This window comes from Cajanus cajan, chromosome 4 (genome assembly GCF_000230855.2).
Source record: "Cajanus cajan strain Asha chromosome 4, NIPB_CcT2T_4, whole genome shotgun sequence".
Taxonomy (NCBI): Eukaryota; Viridiplantae; Streptophyta; class Magnoliopsida; order Fabales; family Fabaceae; genus Cajanus; species Cajanus cajan.
In genome coordinates, this window is record NC_138520.1 from 4,518,440 (window position 1) to 4,535,074 (window position 16,635).

Sequence of the window (16,635 nt, forward strand, 5' to 3'; positions counted from 1 at the left end):
TTCCTACTCAGAATAAAAGTCGCTTAGGCAGGTTGTATTTATCCTTCTCAATTTTCAATTTTAAATAACATCGTAAATAACATTTCAAACGGTGGTTTGAATATCAATAGTGGTAATAAAATTCGGCATTTATTTCGCTACCTACATCAAATTTGTCGATTTTAACAAATCAAGTATTCAATGTACCTTTCTGGCTCTCTAAATTGACTATTTTTCACTAATTACGAAAGAACTTTTGTTTTCAATTCACAACATCTATCTCTCTAACCATTCTAAGTATGATTGGAGAGCCAAAAGTTATGCAGTGACAATATACTTCAATTCACAACATTTATTAATTATGCACTCTTTTATCGCAAAAACTAATTATGATATTTGCGTTGATTGTAATGATTTTAAGTTTTAACCATCAAATATCACTAAAATAACAACTTAACAAAAATAAAAATAAAAATTTTACCTATTCATTTCCTTTTAAGGAAAGGACAAACATAAAAGCACACGGGATATTGGATTCACTGGGGACGAGAGCATAAAGTTGCATTAATAAACAAATAATTCCCAACAAAATATAATATGGTTAACAAATAATCATGTATGTTAATAATGTAGTTATATATTGGATTAGTAAGTTGTTATATGTGGAGAAATGTTTATACGAAGAAACTAACTCTTTGAATATTAATATTTTAGGAGATTAATTTTTAATTTTAATGAAGGAAAGTTATGGATGTTGATTTTGTTTTTATATAACACTGTGGATTCGTTTGTGTTACCTTGAATGAGACACGAGGACAAGTTATGGGCTGAGAGGCTACTTATTCTCATAAAGCGAAAGTTATAATCCAGAATTTCGAAATTAATTATCAGCGGCCATCATTTCACCCACATGCTTGCCCAATTGGACCCATCCTTATACTTATAGTAGCAATAATTAATAACAACATTGCTAGCCACCCAGGTCTAATTACACTTTATTAAAGTCATCTAATGAGTTCTTAATTGTCTTGTTAAATATAAGAACTGATAATATGATACGTGATGAATTAAGATATGAATTTTCGAAATAAGAAAGATTTTAGATGTCCACGTTTAACACTTTAAAACTTGGTGATGTCAAAAATTCATATTAGACACACGATCAAATTTTTTGACTGGTTTGCAACTGGTTGGAATGTAAAATTTGTTAAGAGACATGGTCAAAACCTTGTACTTGGCCTATCGCTACTAGGTTTTTAGATATTGAACCCCGTGATCATCCATTATTCGTTTGCGATGATTCCTTACCATATGGTTATGGACCACCCCATGAGGGTTTTTCTTATTTTATTTCATTCAAGTAGGTAAAATTTTGAGTTTGATTTTTGTTCTTTGTGCTGAAATTCAACAATCACTACGACTACGAAACTTAGAGCTCAAATTCACCAAACTCTTGCTAAAGAAAATTGAGATCAAGTTTTGCAACTCCATTAATTATTAAAGCGTGTTATAAAAGTGCATGCATTACAAAATTTAATATCTGATTTGAATTTAGGTCTTTCAACCTTGGATCTATTCATAACTTGAGAAAATTTATTAAAAAGTGACTCCTTTTCTTTTTAGATTTCACTTTTCTACCTCTCTATATTTAGAAGTTAAAGTATCCATAATTTTCATGTATTAAATTTTATATATTTAAATTAAGTATATAGTGTTTACTTAAAAATTATATTATTAAAGTTAGCGGCTAATTGTAATAACAAAAGAATATATAATTTCTCATTAAGTCATTTTGTATGATCAGTGAAATTTAACTCGAATTTCTTTAATAATGTTGTAGGTTTGAATTTTGTGGTTACAAAAAACGATTAGAGAGTTCACTAAATGTAAATAGCCAAATTCTCTGACAGAAGTTAGTTATTGAGAAAATTAATAAATATTTTATACTAATAATTAATGTGATTATAAAATAAATCCATCCTAATTTTTTTTAAAAAAATTTCTGTCCCAATTTTTTTCAAGTATTTGAACAAATAAAATATTTAACTAAACAAGACAACATTATATTGATGAGCGAATATTTTACATTGTACAGGGAAGGAAAAATATTTTACCTTTATTTAAATTGAATCTTGATGACAACTATGTCTAAATATTATTATTAATTTTAGAAGATGAAATAAAAAAAACTATAGTGAAGTTTTAAAACTGTTAATAAGGGTGTTTAAATTTGTGTTTCATTTTTTGAAACATTAATTAGAATCAATAATATGTTAGATTGTTCAAAATTGTGTTACCGAATACATTATAATTATGTTATAAAAAAAATCCTCTAAACTTATCATTAATAGTTATTCCTAATCATTTATATTAAAATAAATCAAAGTGTAATATATTTATTATGTTAAAAAGAGGACATAATTTAAAATTATAACTAATATTTTAATTTATACGATATAAAAAATAAATATCTATTGAATTACAATCAATGATGGCTAATAAATTTATTAAAATATCATATTTAACTTAAAATAACAAATCGATAATTTACATATAATTAAGCTATACACAAAATACATAGTAAATTAAAGTATATAATATAATTTTCATGATTTATTATAATAAAAAAAGAGTTAAATTAACAATTAAAATTAAAATATAAATAATTAGAAAATAATATATATATATATATATATATATATATATTACGGTATTTTATTTAAATAATTCGTTGAATTTAGAAGCTTAAAAATTGCATTAAGAAATTAACGCATTTTTATAATTTATTGATTTTAAATAATTATAAAAATACCATATATTATAAAAATTATATAGTTATTTAATTTTTATTAATAAATTAACAGAAAAAGTGATAAATAAAAAAACAAATAGTAATTCTTACCAATAAATAATCAAATATTTTGTAATAAAAAAATACAATAAAATAATTTGTTAAAAGTTTATATAAAAAACGTGACACTGATTTCCTATTTTTCTTAAAAAATCAATATAATTAAAAGTGATAAAAAAGACAAATAAAAGGATAAAAAGATAATATGACTAATGAATCATTTAATTTAATTTATATTTTATTTAGTTAATAAAATTAGTGTATTTTTGGTATTTTTGTTTTTATTGTTCAAGTGATAATGGAAAAAAAATATTAATTAAATTTTACATATTGAAATTATATTTAACGAAATCACAAAAACAAATGATTTAACAATTCAATTTAATAGATATTGACAAAAAATCAATAAAATAAGAGATGATGAAGATAATGAGTTTGAATCAATATAAATATCCACATCACATAGAGACACAAGAACAATAAAGAAAGAGGGGGAGAGACTTGCACCAAGCTTGTGAGAGAATACATGTTATCTCTTTCTTGGTATTAATGATTTTGTAGGAGAATAAGATAAAAATGATTTCCAAAAAATCATATTTCTTAATTTTTTAAAATAACTATCAAATATTAAAAAAAAACTAAAATTCTTACTTTAAAATTTTTTAAAAAGTAAAAATATTTCACATACCAAACTTTTCTTAAAGTAGATGGATTCCTTCCTATATAATAAATGGGATTTAACTTTCATTTACACAATTTTTATCCAATTTGATTCATGTAACTACTCATATAATAAAAATCTCTTTTTTTTTTCTTTATAAAATTCACTTTATTACTGTTCATATACGCTTCCAATTAATTATCCATTATTATATTATTTTTTTATCTTTTAAAAAAAATTACTAAGGCGTAAAAGGCCTTTTTTTACACCTGTATATATAATGTGAATGAAGCATTTCAATCATAAAAGTTATGATTTATCTATAATTTAAAATTATGATTTATTTTTCTCATTTCTTATAATAAAACATGTTTTTATTTAATATATTATATCTATACTTATATATAAAAGAGATTCTCTATTTTTATATACATAATTCTTACATTATTTTACTCTTATAAGTTATAACCACTTCTAATCCATTCAATTATATTTCCTTTTCTAAATTTCTCTCATTTCTTAAATAAACACATATTCTATTATTCCTATTTTTATTATTTTTTAACATATAGAAAAGTATGAAGTACTTCTTTTATACTGGTTTTTATAAAATGATTTTGTTTTACATCGTAACTGACAAAAAAAATTATCTATCAAGATAATTTTATAAAATTATTATTTTCTTTTATTTATTTATTAATTCTTTTAGTTTTTAAAAATTTATATAAATAACATAAAATAAACTTATTACGAGACAAATAAAGTATTTATTTTTATTATATATTCGACAAAAGGAAAAGAAAAATAATAAAATAAAAATTAATTTGAATGAATTTCTTTATATCATAAATATTTATATGAGAAGAATAAGTTAAAATTAACTTGATTTTCATAAATTATTAAATATATTTTTAGACTCTAAAATTCTTTTATTTAGGTTTCTAAAAAAATTTGCTTAGTTTTTTTTGTTTTTTGTTTTTTTTTGTTTTTTGTAATGCGATGTATGTAATGTATAATTGTTTAGAGTTTAAAAATTATAAAACGTATTTGATTTTGGTCTTTTGTGAGAAATTACAATCGTATCATTATAGTCAAATATTGTTTAGAAATAATTTCCTACTTTCAATAATTAAAAATGTATTTAAATTTTAATTATTAATTTGCAGAATATTCTTTTAAAATGAAGTTAAATAAATATTTTATTTTTTTATCTAAAAGAATTGAACAAGGTATTAAAAGAGTTTATAACATTTTTACACTTTACCCAATCAACTGAGATAGACTCTCTTAATTAGTAAAATAAATTATACAATTTCAAATTATTAACGTAAGATATTTGTAATAATATATAATTAGAATATCTCTCACTTTTATTAAAACCTTTTATAATCCTATATATTATATTTTAACATTTTCTCTGACTAGCTATCTCTCATCTCTCGAGAATAAAATAAGAAAAAATATATAAAAAAAGTAAATATCGACTCTATCAATAATTAAGAAAAAGGAATATTTTGTATCTCTAATTTTTAAAAAATTTAAACAGATTAAAAAAGAATAGAATGAATGATTTTTGTGTAAGTAGTAGGTGGGAGTAGAGATAATTGTAAAAATAAGATATTGGTAGAAGTAAAAGAAAATAATGTCAAAAAAGAATGAAGGAAAAGTAAAGATTATATATATATATATATATATATATATATATAGATAAAATGGTCCTACAAAATAAGATATCAAAATGTGGTTAAAAATTTAGTATAGATAACTATCTACTTATTTTGTCATTATTATTTTTAAGGAAAGCATGAATTGCTTTTTTTTTTCTTTCTTTCTTTCTTTCAAGTAATAAATTAATTTTTAACTATATATCTTGAGAGTGTTCAATAATAAAAAATATATATATCTCTCTCAGAAAAATAATATAAATAATTTAAAATGATGAAAATATTAAAACTCAGTTTTGCAAGAATGGAAACTAGTTAAATCTCTTCACGTAATAAGTAGCACTTGAAATCAAATTCGTTTATTCCTAATCTAAATTTATTGTAACCAAAAATATTAAAAACTGAAAAAGAAAAACCATCTATATTGTAATGCAAGATTCTGATGGGTTTAAAAGAAGAAACAAGATCGATAATGATGGCTACTTAAGCAAGGTAAATTAAATTGTTAGGGACAGCCCGAACCGCCTTTCAAATTGGTCTTCAATCCAATCATGATGGGAACCGGATATGTGAAATTTCATATGCGACGGAGAAAGAAAAAATATAAAAAGAAAAAATAGCAAGGTTACGTCTTCTCAATCCTTTAGCTCTCCTGTTTCCAACAATCATGGCATCTTAAGGAGTTCTTAATAATTGTAATCCTCCACTCGATTAGCCAGCGACTATATACGAGTCATAATAAACTTTATAACCAATGATTCATTCAATACTTAATCAAGTCTAATCACTTGAGTTTGCGAGACCTCTAACTAATCACTTGAGTCTTAATTTAGTTTTGTCGGCCTTGTTGACCTGCTTCCGGCTTCATTTGAAACTTGAAAGAAAGGTTCCATCAAAGATTGAGACATGAGAGAATCATTTTAATTTGTCCACTAATTTGTCTAATAATAGTAAAATAGTAGTGAGAGTGTAAAGGCAAGGAGGAACAGGAGCAGATGATTTGTTTCCTCGGGCCCCAAATAACAAATTAATTTAGAATTCAAAGTTTGGTTTTGGGAATGATAGAATAGTATATTGGTATTTGCCATTGGTTAATTGGGCATTAATTTTTTTAAACAGATTAGCTTAGCTTAGACTCTGAACAAATACAATACAGCCGCTCTCAGCAGCCTTAGGTCGCGTCCTTTACCTCTCTTACCTGGTTTCGTTATATTATTGGGGCCAATTATTTAAGATAATTACTTATATACTATCAGTGTAAAATTTTGTAATACTGATAATTGATATTTTTTAATAGCATCATACCAGTTGCTCATTTAATAAAATAAAAATAAAATAAAATAATTTAAAAATATAATTAATTATTAATGTAAAAAATTTTACACCGATAGCATATGGATGATTAATTCCAATTATTTACCTGTCTTAAATTAATTACGTTGTTGGTTCACGTGATAGTTAATCATATCTGAGACCTTTACATTTTATTTTGCATCTACGTACGGTGGACATAGGGCACTCCCTTTTAAAAAGGGACCAAGGGTTTCTTTTCTTATTTTTAAAATATGATAAACTAATAATCTTATTAGGAATTTATATACTTAACTTATAAATCACTTATTATGAAAGAACCATATATACTACAAATCTACTATACGACTTGCTATGCACGCTGTAGGAAATACGACCGTAGATTCAGAGGCACGAGGTCCATGAGACAACAAAATCGATCGCGCAAAAAAAGGAAAGGTGATTATTGACAACATTGCCACCTCAAAAGCATTGTGTATAAACTACAATTATTTTTACCCCAAGTCAACATATTCATTAATTGGCACCATACTAATTAACACTAAAAACTTTTTTCTACACTACATATATAGTAATTACAGTATTTTACAAAATATACCGATTAAGTGAACGAAATGCACACTTAATATCTATTAAACGCGTATCGATAAAATTGCACGTCGATCGATATTGTTTTATAGTCTGTCAACTTATATTAAGACCAAAAATATAAAGATGTCAAACAAGTGAATATATTCATCACATGTGTTTGTAGTTGTTTAAATATTTTGAAATTTGATACACAATATTAATGTGTTAGTCCCCTTCTCTATAAATCGAATTCGAATATATTTTATTGAGAGTGATTTTAATAATTAAGTTTTAATTTAATTATGTATTTGTCTATGCATTAGTGTTAAAGTTTTTATAATCTACATTTTCAAAATTTTACCTAACTTATTATAACATATATATGTATATCTCATTTTATAATTTTATCTATTTTAAAAGTTGTTCCTAAATTTGAAAGCATATGTGAAATGCATATACTTATTACTTGCAGATAATTGTAGGATCACAATCGTTAAAGGCTTAAAGCTAATTATATAACGAGTTAACACATGGGGAATTTAAGCAGATCTTTAACATGTTCTAATATATAGGTCCTAAGCCATTTGTTGAAACGGCTCGTATGTTCATTTGCATGAAAATTATAGTATTAATGTATACCGAATTTGAAATCTAAGCTCACTTGAACTAATTTAATTGCTTAATGTGGTCAAAAACATGTCTTTTTTGCGAAGATTGCTCTATTAATATACAATAAATTAAATTCATAATTGTACCCTAATCCAGAAAATAAACGCAATCATAAATTGAATTTATATATATGTGGGTGCCTAACCAAACATCCAATAATATATATTCATGGGTAAATTATATTTTTGGCCTTTTAAACTTTTGGCATTTACACAAAAAAAAATAATAACTTTTGGAAAATGTATGGATATATATATATATATATATATATATTAAAATTCTAATGACAAACTAAATTTCAAAATATTTTAAATGGAAAAAACACATTTTATTATATATTTATTTACATTACTAAATTAATTAATTTCCCCTTGCAGTCCCATATATACGTGTATTTTTCAGTCCATTCAAATTTAGTCACTTAAACCAAAATACATTGCAATATATTCAACTGTATATTATTTTTTTAAAAAAATATTTTCCTTTTGCTCTTTTTAGTTTCATTTCTCAGGTGTGAGTTAATCGTGATTAAAGGCTGACTCTGCGTGTGTGTGTATATATATAATCTTGATCATTCTATGTATTATCTAGAAGAAACTTTTTCTTTATGGAAAATAAGAGTCTGAAAAAGATGGGAAAAGTGTAAGGTTTAGTTGCTGAGCATATGGAAGAAACAAAGAGGAGAAATGAATATTTTATCCACCGTTAAAGATACAACAAGCATGAAATGTGAAATAGTGTCCCTGTTGTTGAGGTTTCGTGTGATGCATGCTCCACGATGGAAGACCTAAATGGAAGAAAGTTGTTTTGATTAATTAATACGATTTCGGCAGAAGTTGGTAGAATCTTAATTTGAACCTCATATGCACGTAAATACGCCAAGACACCCAAAGAGGAAACAAACGAAAGTGCCATTAGATGAAAAACAATAATAATAAAGTATCCTCCAAGCACACAAGAATTCAATGCAATTAATTTTCTCCTTTTTTTAATTGCTTAAAATCAACACGCTTCCGGTACCCCACTTGTTACCGAGGCCCGTGTGCGAGTTTCATGTAGAGGACACGGGATTTATTTCCTGGCTTGTGTCTGGCCAAATTTTGCATCACAGGTGTTGACCTCTCAGCGACGAAACTGTTTTGTTTTCTAATGCCCCCAAATACATTTTCCATCTGTTAACATATTATTATGCCATATTGCAAGTCAATCATATAATCATTATGCGAAGAATTTTGAGGTGGAATACGAGGCATGGGACAGATATATAACAGGTAAACCAAATTATAAATAACTCTCAATAGGTAGGTGACAATACACTACACCCAAGACTCACCTCCCTTCATTTCCAAATCAATGTTACTAAGAGATTTCAAATTAATTAAACACGTATTGACAAAAAATTCAGTAGTACTAGCATATAAAAAAATTCCTTAATCAATATTTTAATATTCATTAAACAAAAATTACGATTTAAGCATAAACTTGCTTTGAGCCATAGAATATGGGTATTGAATTACAGTAATTAATTTATATATTATTTTTATTCCCTCCAAAAAGCTGTAGAAAGAATCGATATTGGTGGATTACCGTCCGATTGGGGTTTCATGACAAAGTGATAGTTTTGAGCGGTGATGGAGACGTATGTGGTGAAACGAGGGACGTAGATGCATGTTGATGGTTGAGTGATGCATAGTGTTAGTATTCCACAATAGGGAAGATTGCTTCAGAGACGTTAAAAATCAGGGAAAAAAAAATCTTAATTTATGGGGACGGTCAGAGAAAGTACCAGCGGGTTTTCCGGTGCGAGGACGAATAAGCAAAAGCTGGTGATGTGACACGTGGATGAATATGGTCCATTGGATGGTCAAAGCAAAGATGAGGTTCACTGATCCCGGCCGAGATTTATTGAAACTGAAAGAGAACTGTAGAGTAATGCTGAGTGATAGATTTTCATGTTCCCCCACGCACACATGACACACCCTCTCTCACTCACCCTCCTCACATAACACTCGTAACAGTAACACACTCTCAGTTCATGGCAGCAAGGCCAACCTAAATTCCTCTTGAGTAGCGTAGGATACAGTACTCTACAAAAGCAAAAGCAAGAGAGTAGAGAGAGAGATAGTAGTGTTGAATTGGTGAGACCATAATTCATAAATGAGGCTTGCACAGTAGAGTAGATGGGTGCAGTTACGATGGCGGCGTAGCAGAGGCTCTAATTCCGTGCCATAATTGCTTCCGAGAGACCACCAACTCCACATCCTATTTTCTTTTCTCATTTTCCAATTGTTTTTTTTTTTTTTTTTTAAATTTAATTTACCTTTTTTCCTTTCTTTTTTTGGTTGAGAAACAGTTTCCCCCAAAAGCTGCAAAAACCCAACCAGCAGCCCAGAGAAGATCATAATAGAGACGCCCCCACACACAACAAATTAAAACACGGCGACCTAGTGCGAGCGAACAAGACAAAAAAAAAATCGGTTGGGTGAAATTAAAACTATAGGAAGCAAACCTAGTAGTGTTGTGGTAGTATCTGCAAAGCGAGCCTTAATTAAGGCGAAAAATTACAGCTGTAGGCGGGATCTTTAGTAGAGTATTTTAAGATTGGCGGAGGTTCTGATGCTATGGATATTGTGTCTGAATTGGGGATAACCGTTTCAGCTTGGGGGTGCAGGTGCAACAAATGGCTGGGTTGTTCTCTCTAGGCCCACAAAACAAGGTAGAGGGAGAGGGAGAGGGAGAAAAAGGAGATAGTAACACTAACAGGAATAACCTATTGTTGTTCAGGAACGAGGAGATCTACAGCAACAAGGGGTTCGAGATATGGCCACAGGCACAAGCGTATCATCACCCCAACATGAGCAACTACTTTGCGTTTGGAGTGGGTCCTAGTCGCAGGAGCGTGAACGAGGAGGACGTGTCGTTCTGCGTGTCGGATGAGTCAACTAGATTTGGATTAACTGTGATGAGGTCTGGAGGCTCAGGAAGCGGTGGCGTCAACTGTCAGGACTGTGGCAACCAAGCCAAGAAAGACTGTGCGCATCTCAGATGCAGAACTTGCTGCAAGAGCCGAGGGTTTCAGTGCCAAACCCACGTCAAGAGCACTTGGGTTCCCGCAGCCAAACGCCGCGAACGACAACAACTACTCGCTGCATCGCACCACCCACAACTATGCGGGGGAGACAATATTCCTAAACGACACAGAGACTCTCAACTTGCCTGCTCTTCTCAACCCATCACTACCGCAGGTAACCAACTTCCATATTATTACATTACATGGAAAACATACACTTCAATTTTCCTCCTCTTATGCCTCCATCACTACTTTTCAACTATTTTCAATTACTCTTCCATGACTACATACAGATGCACTAAGATCTTGATGGCTTCAACTTCTAGTCTTTTATTCCTTGACTACATACACCTAACTAGTCCATTTTATAATTTGACTGAAAAATAAAATCAGAAAATGCAACGCCGCTAGCTCCATGGTCACCCATCACGTTTGGCTCTTGTTTTTTCTGTCCCTATCTTTCTTCTTTTTCCCTATTCCGTCACTGTTTTTAAGTAAAACTGACGAAATTGTTTTAAGTTCCATCCATGTGAGACGTTGGCTTGGCTACACTTTTTTTTTTTAATCTTATTTTATTTTCTTATTCTGTGATAATAATTGGAAAATGGAGGGCACAAGTTAATTAGGCTTGTCTAGTTTTTTTAATAACTTGATTTAATTAATTTGTTGATTATTATGACTTAGGGTTAGAGCTGGGGCAATTCCCACCTGAAGTGAACACTTCGGCGGTGTTTCGGTGTGTGAGAGTGAGCGCAGTGGACGCTTCAGATGAACAGTGTGCGTATCAAACCTCTGTCAACATCGGAGGGCATGTTTTCAAGGGAATTCTCTACGACCAAGGCCCCGAAAGTTCTTACACTAGTGCACCGGCTGAGGGTTCCTCCGGTGGTGAACCTCAACAACTTGGTTTAATAACCGCCGCAACCACAGCCACAACCGGTGGGAACCCGTTTGAACCTTCACTTTACCCGGCTCCGCTGAATGCTTTCATTGCTGGTGGTACGCAATTCTACCAACCCCCGAGATCCTAAAGACGTGTCTTTCTATCTATGCGGACAATTATTGAAACCGAGTTTTTTTTTTCTTCCTTTTTCTTATTTTTTTGTCATTAATTGACTCATGTTAGAGTTATTGATTATCTTTGTTCCTCGGTATATCCATTTGATCTTAACTACGCAGGCTGAAGTAGTGGCTAGCTAGTTAGAAGGAAAAGTAGTTAAGAATTTTTATTAAAAAAAAAATGATTGTGGCAATGATTCTAGTGCATGAAATTAAAGGGGCCGCCGGGGATACTTGTTATGTGTTATCCGAATGTCAATTCAGATTTTCATCGTTATTTTGATTTTATGGGTAAACTCGACCACTTTTCAAATTCTAGAGCACATACAATTTCATTTTGCCGTGAGTGTGGGGCTCTGGTGTGTTTTCCTTGACATGGACAGCATTTGGATATGTGTGCATTATTATGTTAAGTTTTGTTTTGCTGGGTGATTTGATTTCTTTATAGTATTTTTCTTTTTCTGGGTTAATGTTGAGTGAGCTTTCTGGCTGGTGCTGAACTCGAAGCCGCTTTTTCCCGTTTCTCCGTTTGCTTGCCAGATCCAAATAGAACGAAGTAGGTTTCGTGTTTGGTTCATCATAGAATTTTAAAAGCGTTTTTTCTTTAACTTTTTTTTTATATGAAAAAAACTTTGCACGATTTATTGGGAGAAACGGGCAACGCACGGTCCATCTTTTCTTGTCTCCCATGCATTTCTAATTGGTAACTTGGCGTTCTAGCAATCTAGTGATCGATCGATAACACTGAATGGCTCACTTTCTATACCTTTTTCCTCCTCGATAGATCGAAATCTGCATAATTACATTACGTATAAATGGAGAATTACAATTAGCATTTACACCAACTACTTCTCTGGAAAACAATAAAACTTAGCCACAGGAATAGACATCCATGATCCAGGGATGTGACTTCCATTTGCTTGAGTTGGAAAAGTCGTCTTCTTTGGCTCATAACGTTTTAATGCTTCTAAAAGTATGTGCATGTGATGTATGTTTATGCATATAAGTGTGTACTGCGCCCAATGATATAGGTCAAGGTACATACGATATGATAGGGCTAATGATACTTTAATAGACTGCTTGTTTTAGTGCACAAGGAAGAATCAGAAACTCCAGAGAAAATTTCCCTAGTTTTGTAATAACTGGCCCATAACATGTGCTACAGAACCTTCAGTTGATTGAGACATACCACTCCCTTTCTCTTTCATCTACCCTTTTGTTTTGTGTTTACGATAACCTCTTTTTCTTTCTCCAATTTCCAATTCCTTAAACCTTTTTACCAGTGCTGATCATGTTTATGGAGAAAGTGTTTTACATAAAGTTGCATCGTTGTCTACCCTTCTATTTCTCCGTCATCCTTATAGTGAAAATGGAAGGTGCTGCAGCAGGAGAAAGGAGAATAATAACAGAAAGAAGAGATAATTCAGAGAGAAAGCAAATACTTTTTTCTATTCTTTTCCTTTTTCCATACAGTAAAGTGCTATATATGCACGAATGGCAATTTGCCTTGCAGTACAATCATTAGCTAATAACAAAAGGATATTCTCAATCAATCCTTCCTAACGGAATTCTTCTTTGTGCGTGGGTCAGGGCACGTGGTCACATAATCCTCCAAATGCTGAGGTGGACGTCTCACCCTTCTTGCATGTGCCTCTGGTGCATTCAGTGCTTGCGTAGTAGTGCTCTCAGTGGGTTCAACAGCACTAGGACTTGTATTCCTTACATCCCCTCCAGGTTCAAGAAACACCTTGTCCTCAAGGTGAAACTGAGATTGCAAGATGGTCCAAGGTTCCCAAGTGGCCTCCTCAAGTGGTAAGCCCTGCCAGTGGACTAAGACAAGAACTGCAGGCGGACTAGAAGAATTATCCCATTTCCAATCGAGAATAGCAGCAGGTTCCAGTATGGGGTGATTGTCCTCAATTACCGGGGGTAAGGAGAGAGGAGGGGAGGGCAGGGGACCCTTATGCGGACGCAGGAGGCTAACGTGGAACACGTTATGTATTCGCGCGGAAGGGGGGAGCTCAACTTCATAAGCAACGGAACCAATTTTCCTCGAAATTTTGAAAGGTCCAAAGAATCGCTTCATAAGTTTGACAGAATGAGTCGCAGTGACAGAAGTTTGCCTGCGTGGACGCAAACGGATATAGACCCAGTCACCCACAGCAAAATGTAGCTCCCGGCGAGACTTGTCAGCCCATTTCTTCATTGTCTCTTGAGCTTTTTTAAGATTAGACTCCAGCTTGTGCAGTATTGCAGCACGGGTAGCAAGCTCAGATTGAACTGCAGCATTAGAAGTATCTTCAGGGAGAATGGGAGGCATAAGGGGTGGTTTGCGACCATAGAGCACTTCAAACGGAGAAAAACCAGTGGAAGCATTGACCGACGTATTGAAACTCCATTCGGCCCATGATAAGAACTTGCCCCAAAGAGAAGGTTTGTGGTGAACGAAACAACGAAGGTACTGCTGTAGAACCTTGTTTGCCACCTCAGTTTGACCATCGGTTTGAGGATGGTAGGCTGTGGAAAGACGAAGCTTGGTGCCACTTAACCGGAAAAGCTCTTGCCAGAACTGACTGAGGAAAATTGGGTCGCGATCAGAGATGAGACTGAGGGGGAGGCCGTGGTGTTTGCAAACAACATCAACAAATAACTGAGCCACTAAACCTGCTGAAAAGGATTTGGGCAACATGCCAAAATGGGCACCCTTGGAGAATCTGTCAACAACAACTAGTATAGTGGTAAAGCCCTTATAAGGAGGAAGGCCCACAACGAAATCGAGGGACAAGTCTTCCCAACAACGCGAAGGAGGAGGTATGGGTTGCAGTAGACCCGATGGCTTCTGCGTTGGTATCTTTGTTTGTTGACAGGGTTGACATTGCTCCACAAAGCGTTGGACATCCTTGCGAATACTGGGCCAATAGAAATTGGCAGAGAGCTTGCTAAGGGTGCGAGAGACCCCGGTATGGCCAGCCATGGGAGTAGAATGGAACTCATGGAGGAGGAGGGGAATGAGGGAGCAAGAAGACGGCAACCATGTTTTCCCTTTGTAGGTAATGAGGCCTTCACGAAGGGAAAAATGTGGGAAGTCAGAAGGTGCTGCAGAGATATTATCCCTCAATTCCTTGAATTCCACGTTATCTGCCAAGGAAGATTTCAAATCCTGCAAGAAATCAGAATGAGTGACAGATAAAACCAGCAATGAATCTGCACTATTGTCAAGGAAGGTTTCTCGCCGAGAAAGAGCATCAGCAGCCAAGTTGGATTTTCCTGGTTTATACTGAATCTCGAAATCAAAGCCCAATAATTTGAATAAGTACTGCTGCTGTTCTGGAGTGAGCACCGTCTGGGTGAGTAGCTCCTTAATAGAGCGTTGATCTGTCTGTATAATAAAATGACGACCAAGGAGATATTGGCGCCATTTCTGCACTGCAGAAGTAATTGCACATAACTCACGAATGTAGGTGGAGGAGTTGCGCAACTTCGGACAGAATTGTTTGCTGAAATAAGCAACCGGATGTCCATTCTGTGAAAGGACTGCACCCATACCTGCACCAGAAGCGTCAGTTTGAATAACAAATAATAAGTCAAATTTGGGAATTGCTAGAACAGGGGCAGCAATGAGGGCCGACTTAAGGCGATCAAAAGCCTCTTGTGCTTTATCAGTCCAAAGGAAACAATCCTTCTTCAAGAGGTCAGTAAGGGGATGGGCAATAGTAGAGTACCCCGAGACAAAACGCCTGTAAAACCCTGTAAGTCCCAAAAAACCCCGAAGGGATTTTAATGTGGAAGGACGGGGCCAAGTGCGAACAGAATCAAGCTTCTCCGGATCAGGTTCCACACCCTTGGCCGAGACTACATGACCCAAATATTGAATTGATTGGAGACCCACACAACACTTGCTGCCCTTGAGGCGAAAGTAGTGTGAGAGCAGTAACTGAAATGTAGTTTCCAGGTGGAGAACATGGTCTTGCAGAGTCGGACTATAGACCAAAATATCATCGAAAAAGACGATGATGAAACGACGGAGATGAGGCCGGAACATGTCATTCATTGTAGCCTGGAATGTGGAGGGAGCATTACACAACCCGAAAGGCATGACCCGAAATTCGAAATGGCCGTTATGGGTTCGAAATGCAGTCTTTTCGGAGTCATGAGGTCTCATCAAAATCTGGTGAAAACCGGAGAAGAGGTCCAGCTTTGAAAACCAAGAAGCATGGCCCAACTCATCAATAAGTTCATCAACTGTTGGGATAGGGAATTTATCTTTCACAGTCACCGTATTGAGGGCCCTATAATCGACGCAAAAGCGCCATGTTCCATCCTTCTTTTTGACCAAGAGGACGGGAGATGAATAGGGACTGGTACTGGGTTTGATAAAACCGGAGTCTAACATTTTCTTCACTTGCGACTCAATTTCCTGCTTCTGAAAATGTGGGTATCGATAGGGCCGTACAGAAATAGGAGCAGTATTGGGTTGTAATGTGATGGAGTGGTCAGTGGGCCGAGGAGGGGGAAGGGAGGTTGGGGCGGTGAAAAGGGAAGCATACTTGTGGATGAGGGATTGTAATGGTGGCTGGGAAGAGGAAGGGAGAAGGGTAGCAGTGGTGGGTGGGGGTGGTTCAGTATGGAGGGGGGAGGGTGAAAAGTCTAAAGAGAGTTGGAAAAGGGCTTCGACTCGATTAGTGGTTTGTAATCGGCGAAGCTGGTGGGCTGTTATAGGTGAAGGATTTGGGCCGCTGTCCCCCTGTAATTCAACCATATTCCCTTGCCACATGAACCTCATGAAGGGCCCGTTATAATC

General features: G+C 33.3%; 1 protein-coding gene across 1 annotated transcript; it reads left to right on the forward strand.

Moving 5' to 3' along the window:
- The first annotated feature begins 9,551 nt into the window (after nucleotides 1-9,551).
- Nucleotides 9,552-13,171, forward strand: LOC109816660 (protein EXPRESSION OF TERPENOIDS 1). The gene is made up of 2 exons (XM_020381737.3): nucleotides 9,552-10,950; nucleotides 11,460-13,171. Exons 1-2 carry the CDS (start codon nucleotides 10,386-10,388, stop codon nucleotides 11,804-11,806), a joined length of 912 nt encoding a protein of 303 aa, XP_020237326.2. The 5' UTR covers nucleotides 9,552-10,385; the 3' UTR covers nucleotides 11,807-13,171.
- Nucleotides 13,172-16,635: the final 3,464 nt, after the last annotated feature.

Excerpts from the sequence above, each read along its gene's own strand:
- LOC109816660 (XM_020381737.3), top strand. The coding sequence starts at position 10,386 with ATGGCTGGGTTGTTCTCTCTAGGCCCACAAAACAAGGTAGAGGGAGAG. Across the intron at positions 10,951-11,459 it reads TCAACCCATCACTACCGCAG|GGTTAGAGCTGGGGCAATTC; the intron begins GTAACCAACTTC and ends ATTATGACTTAG.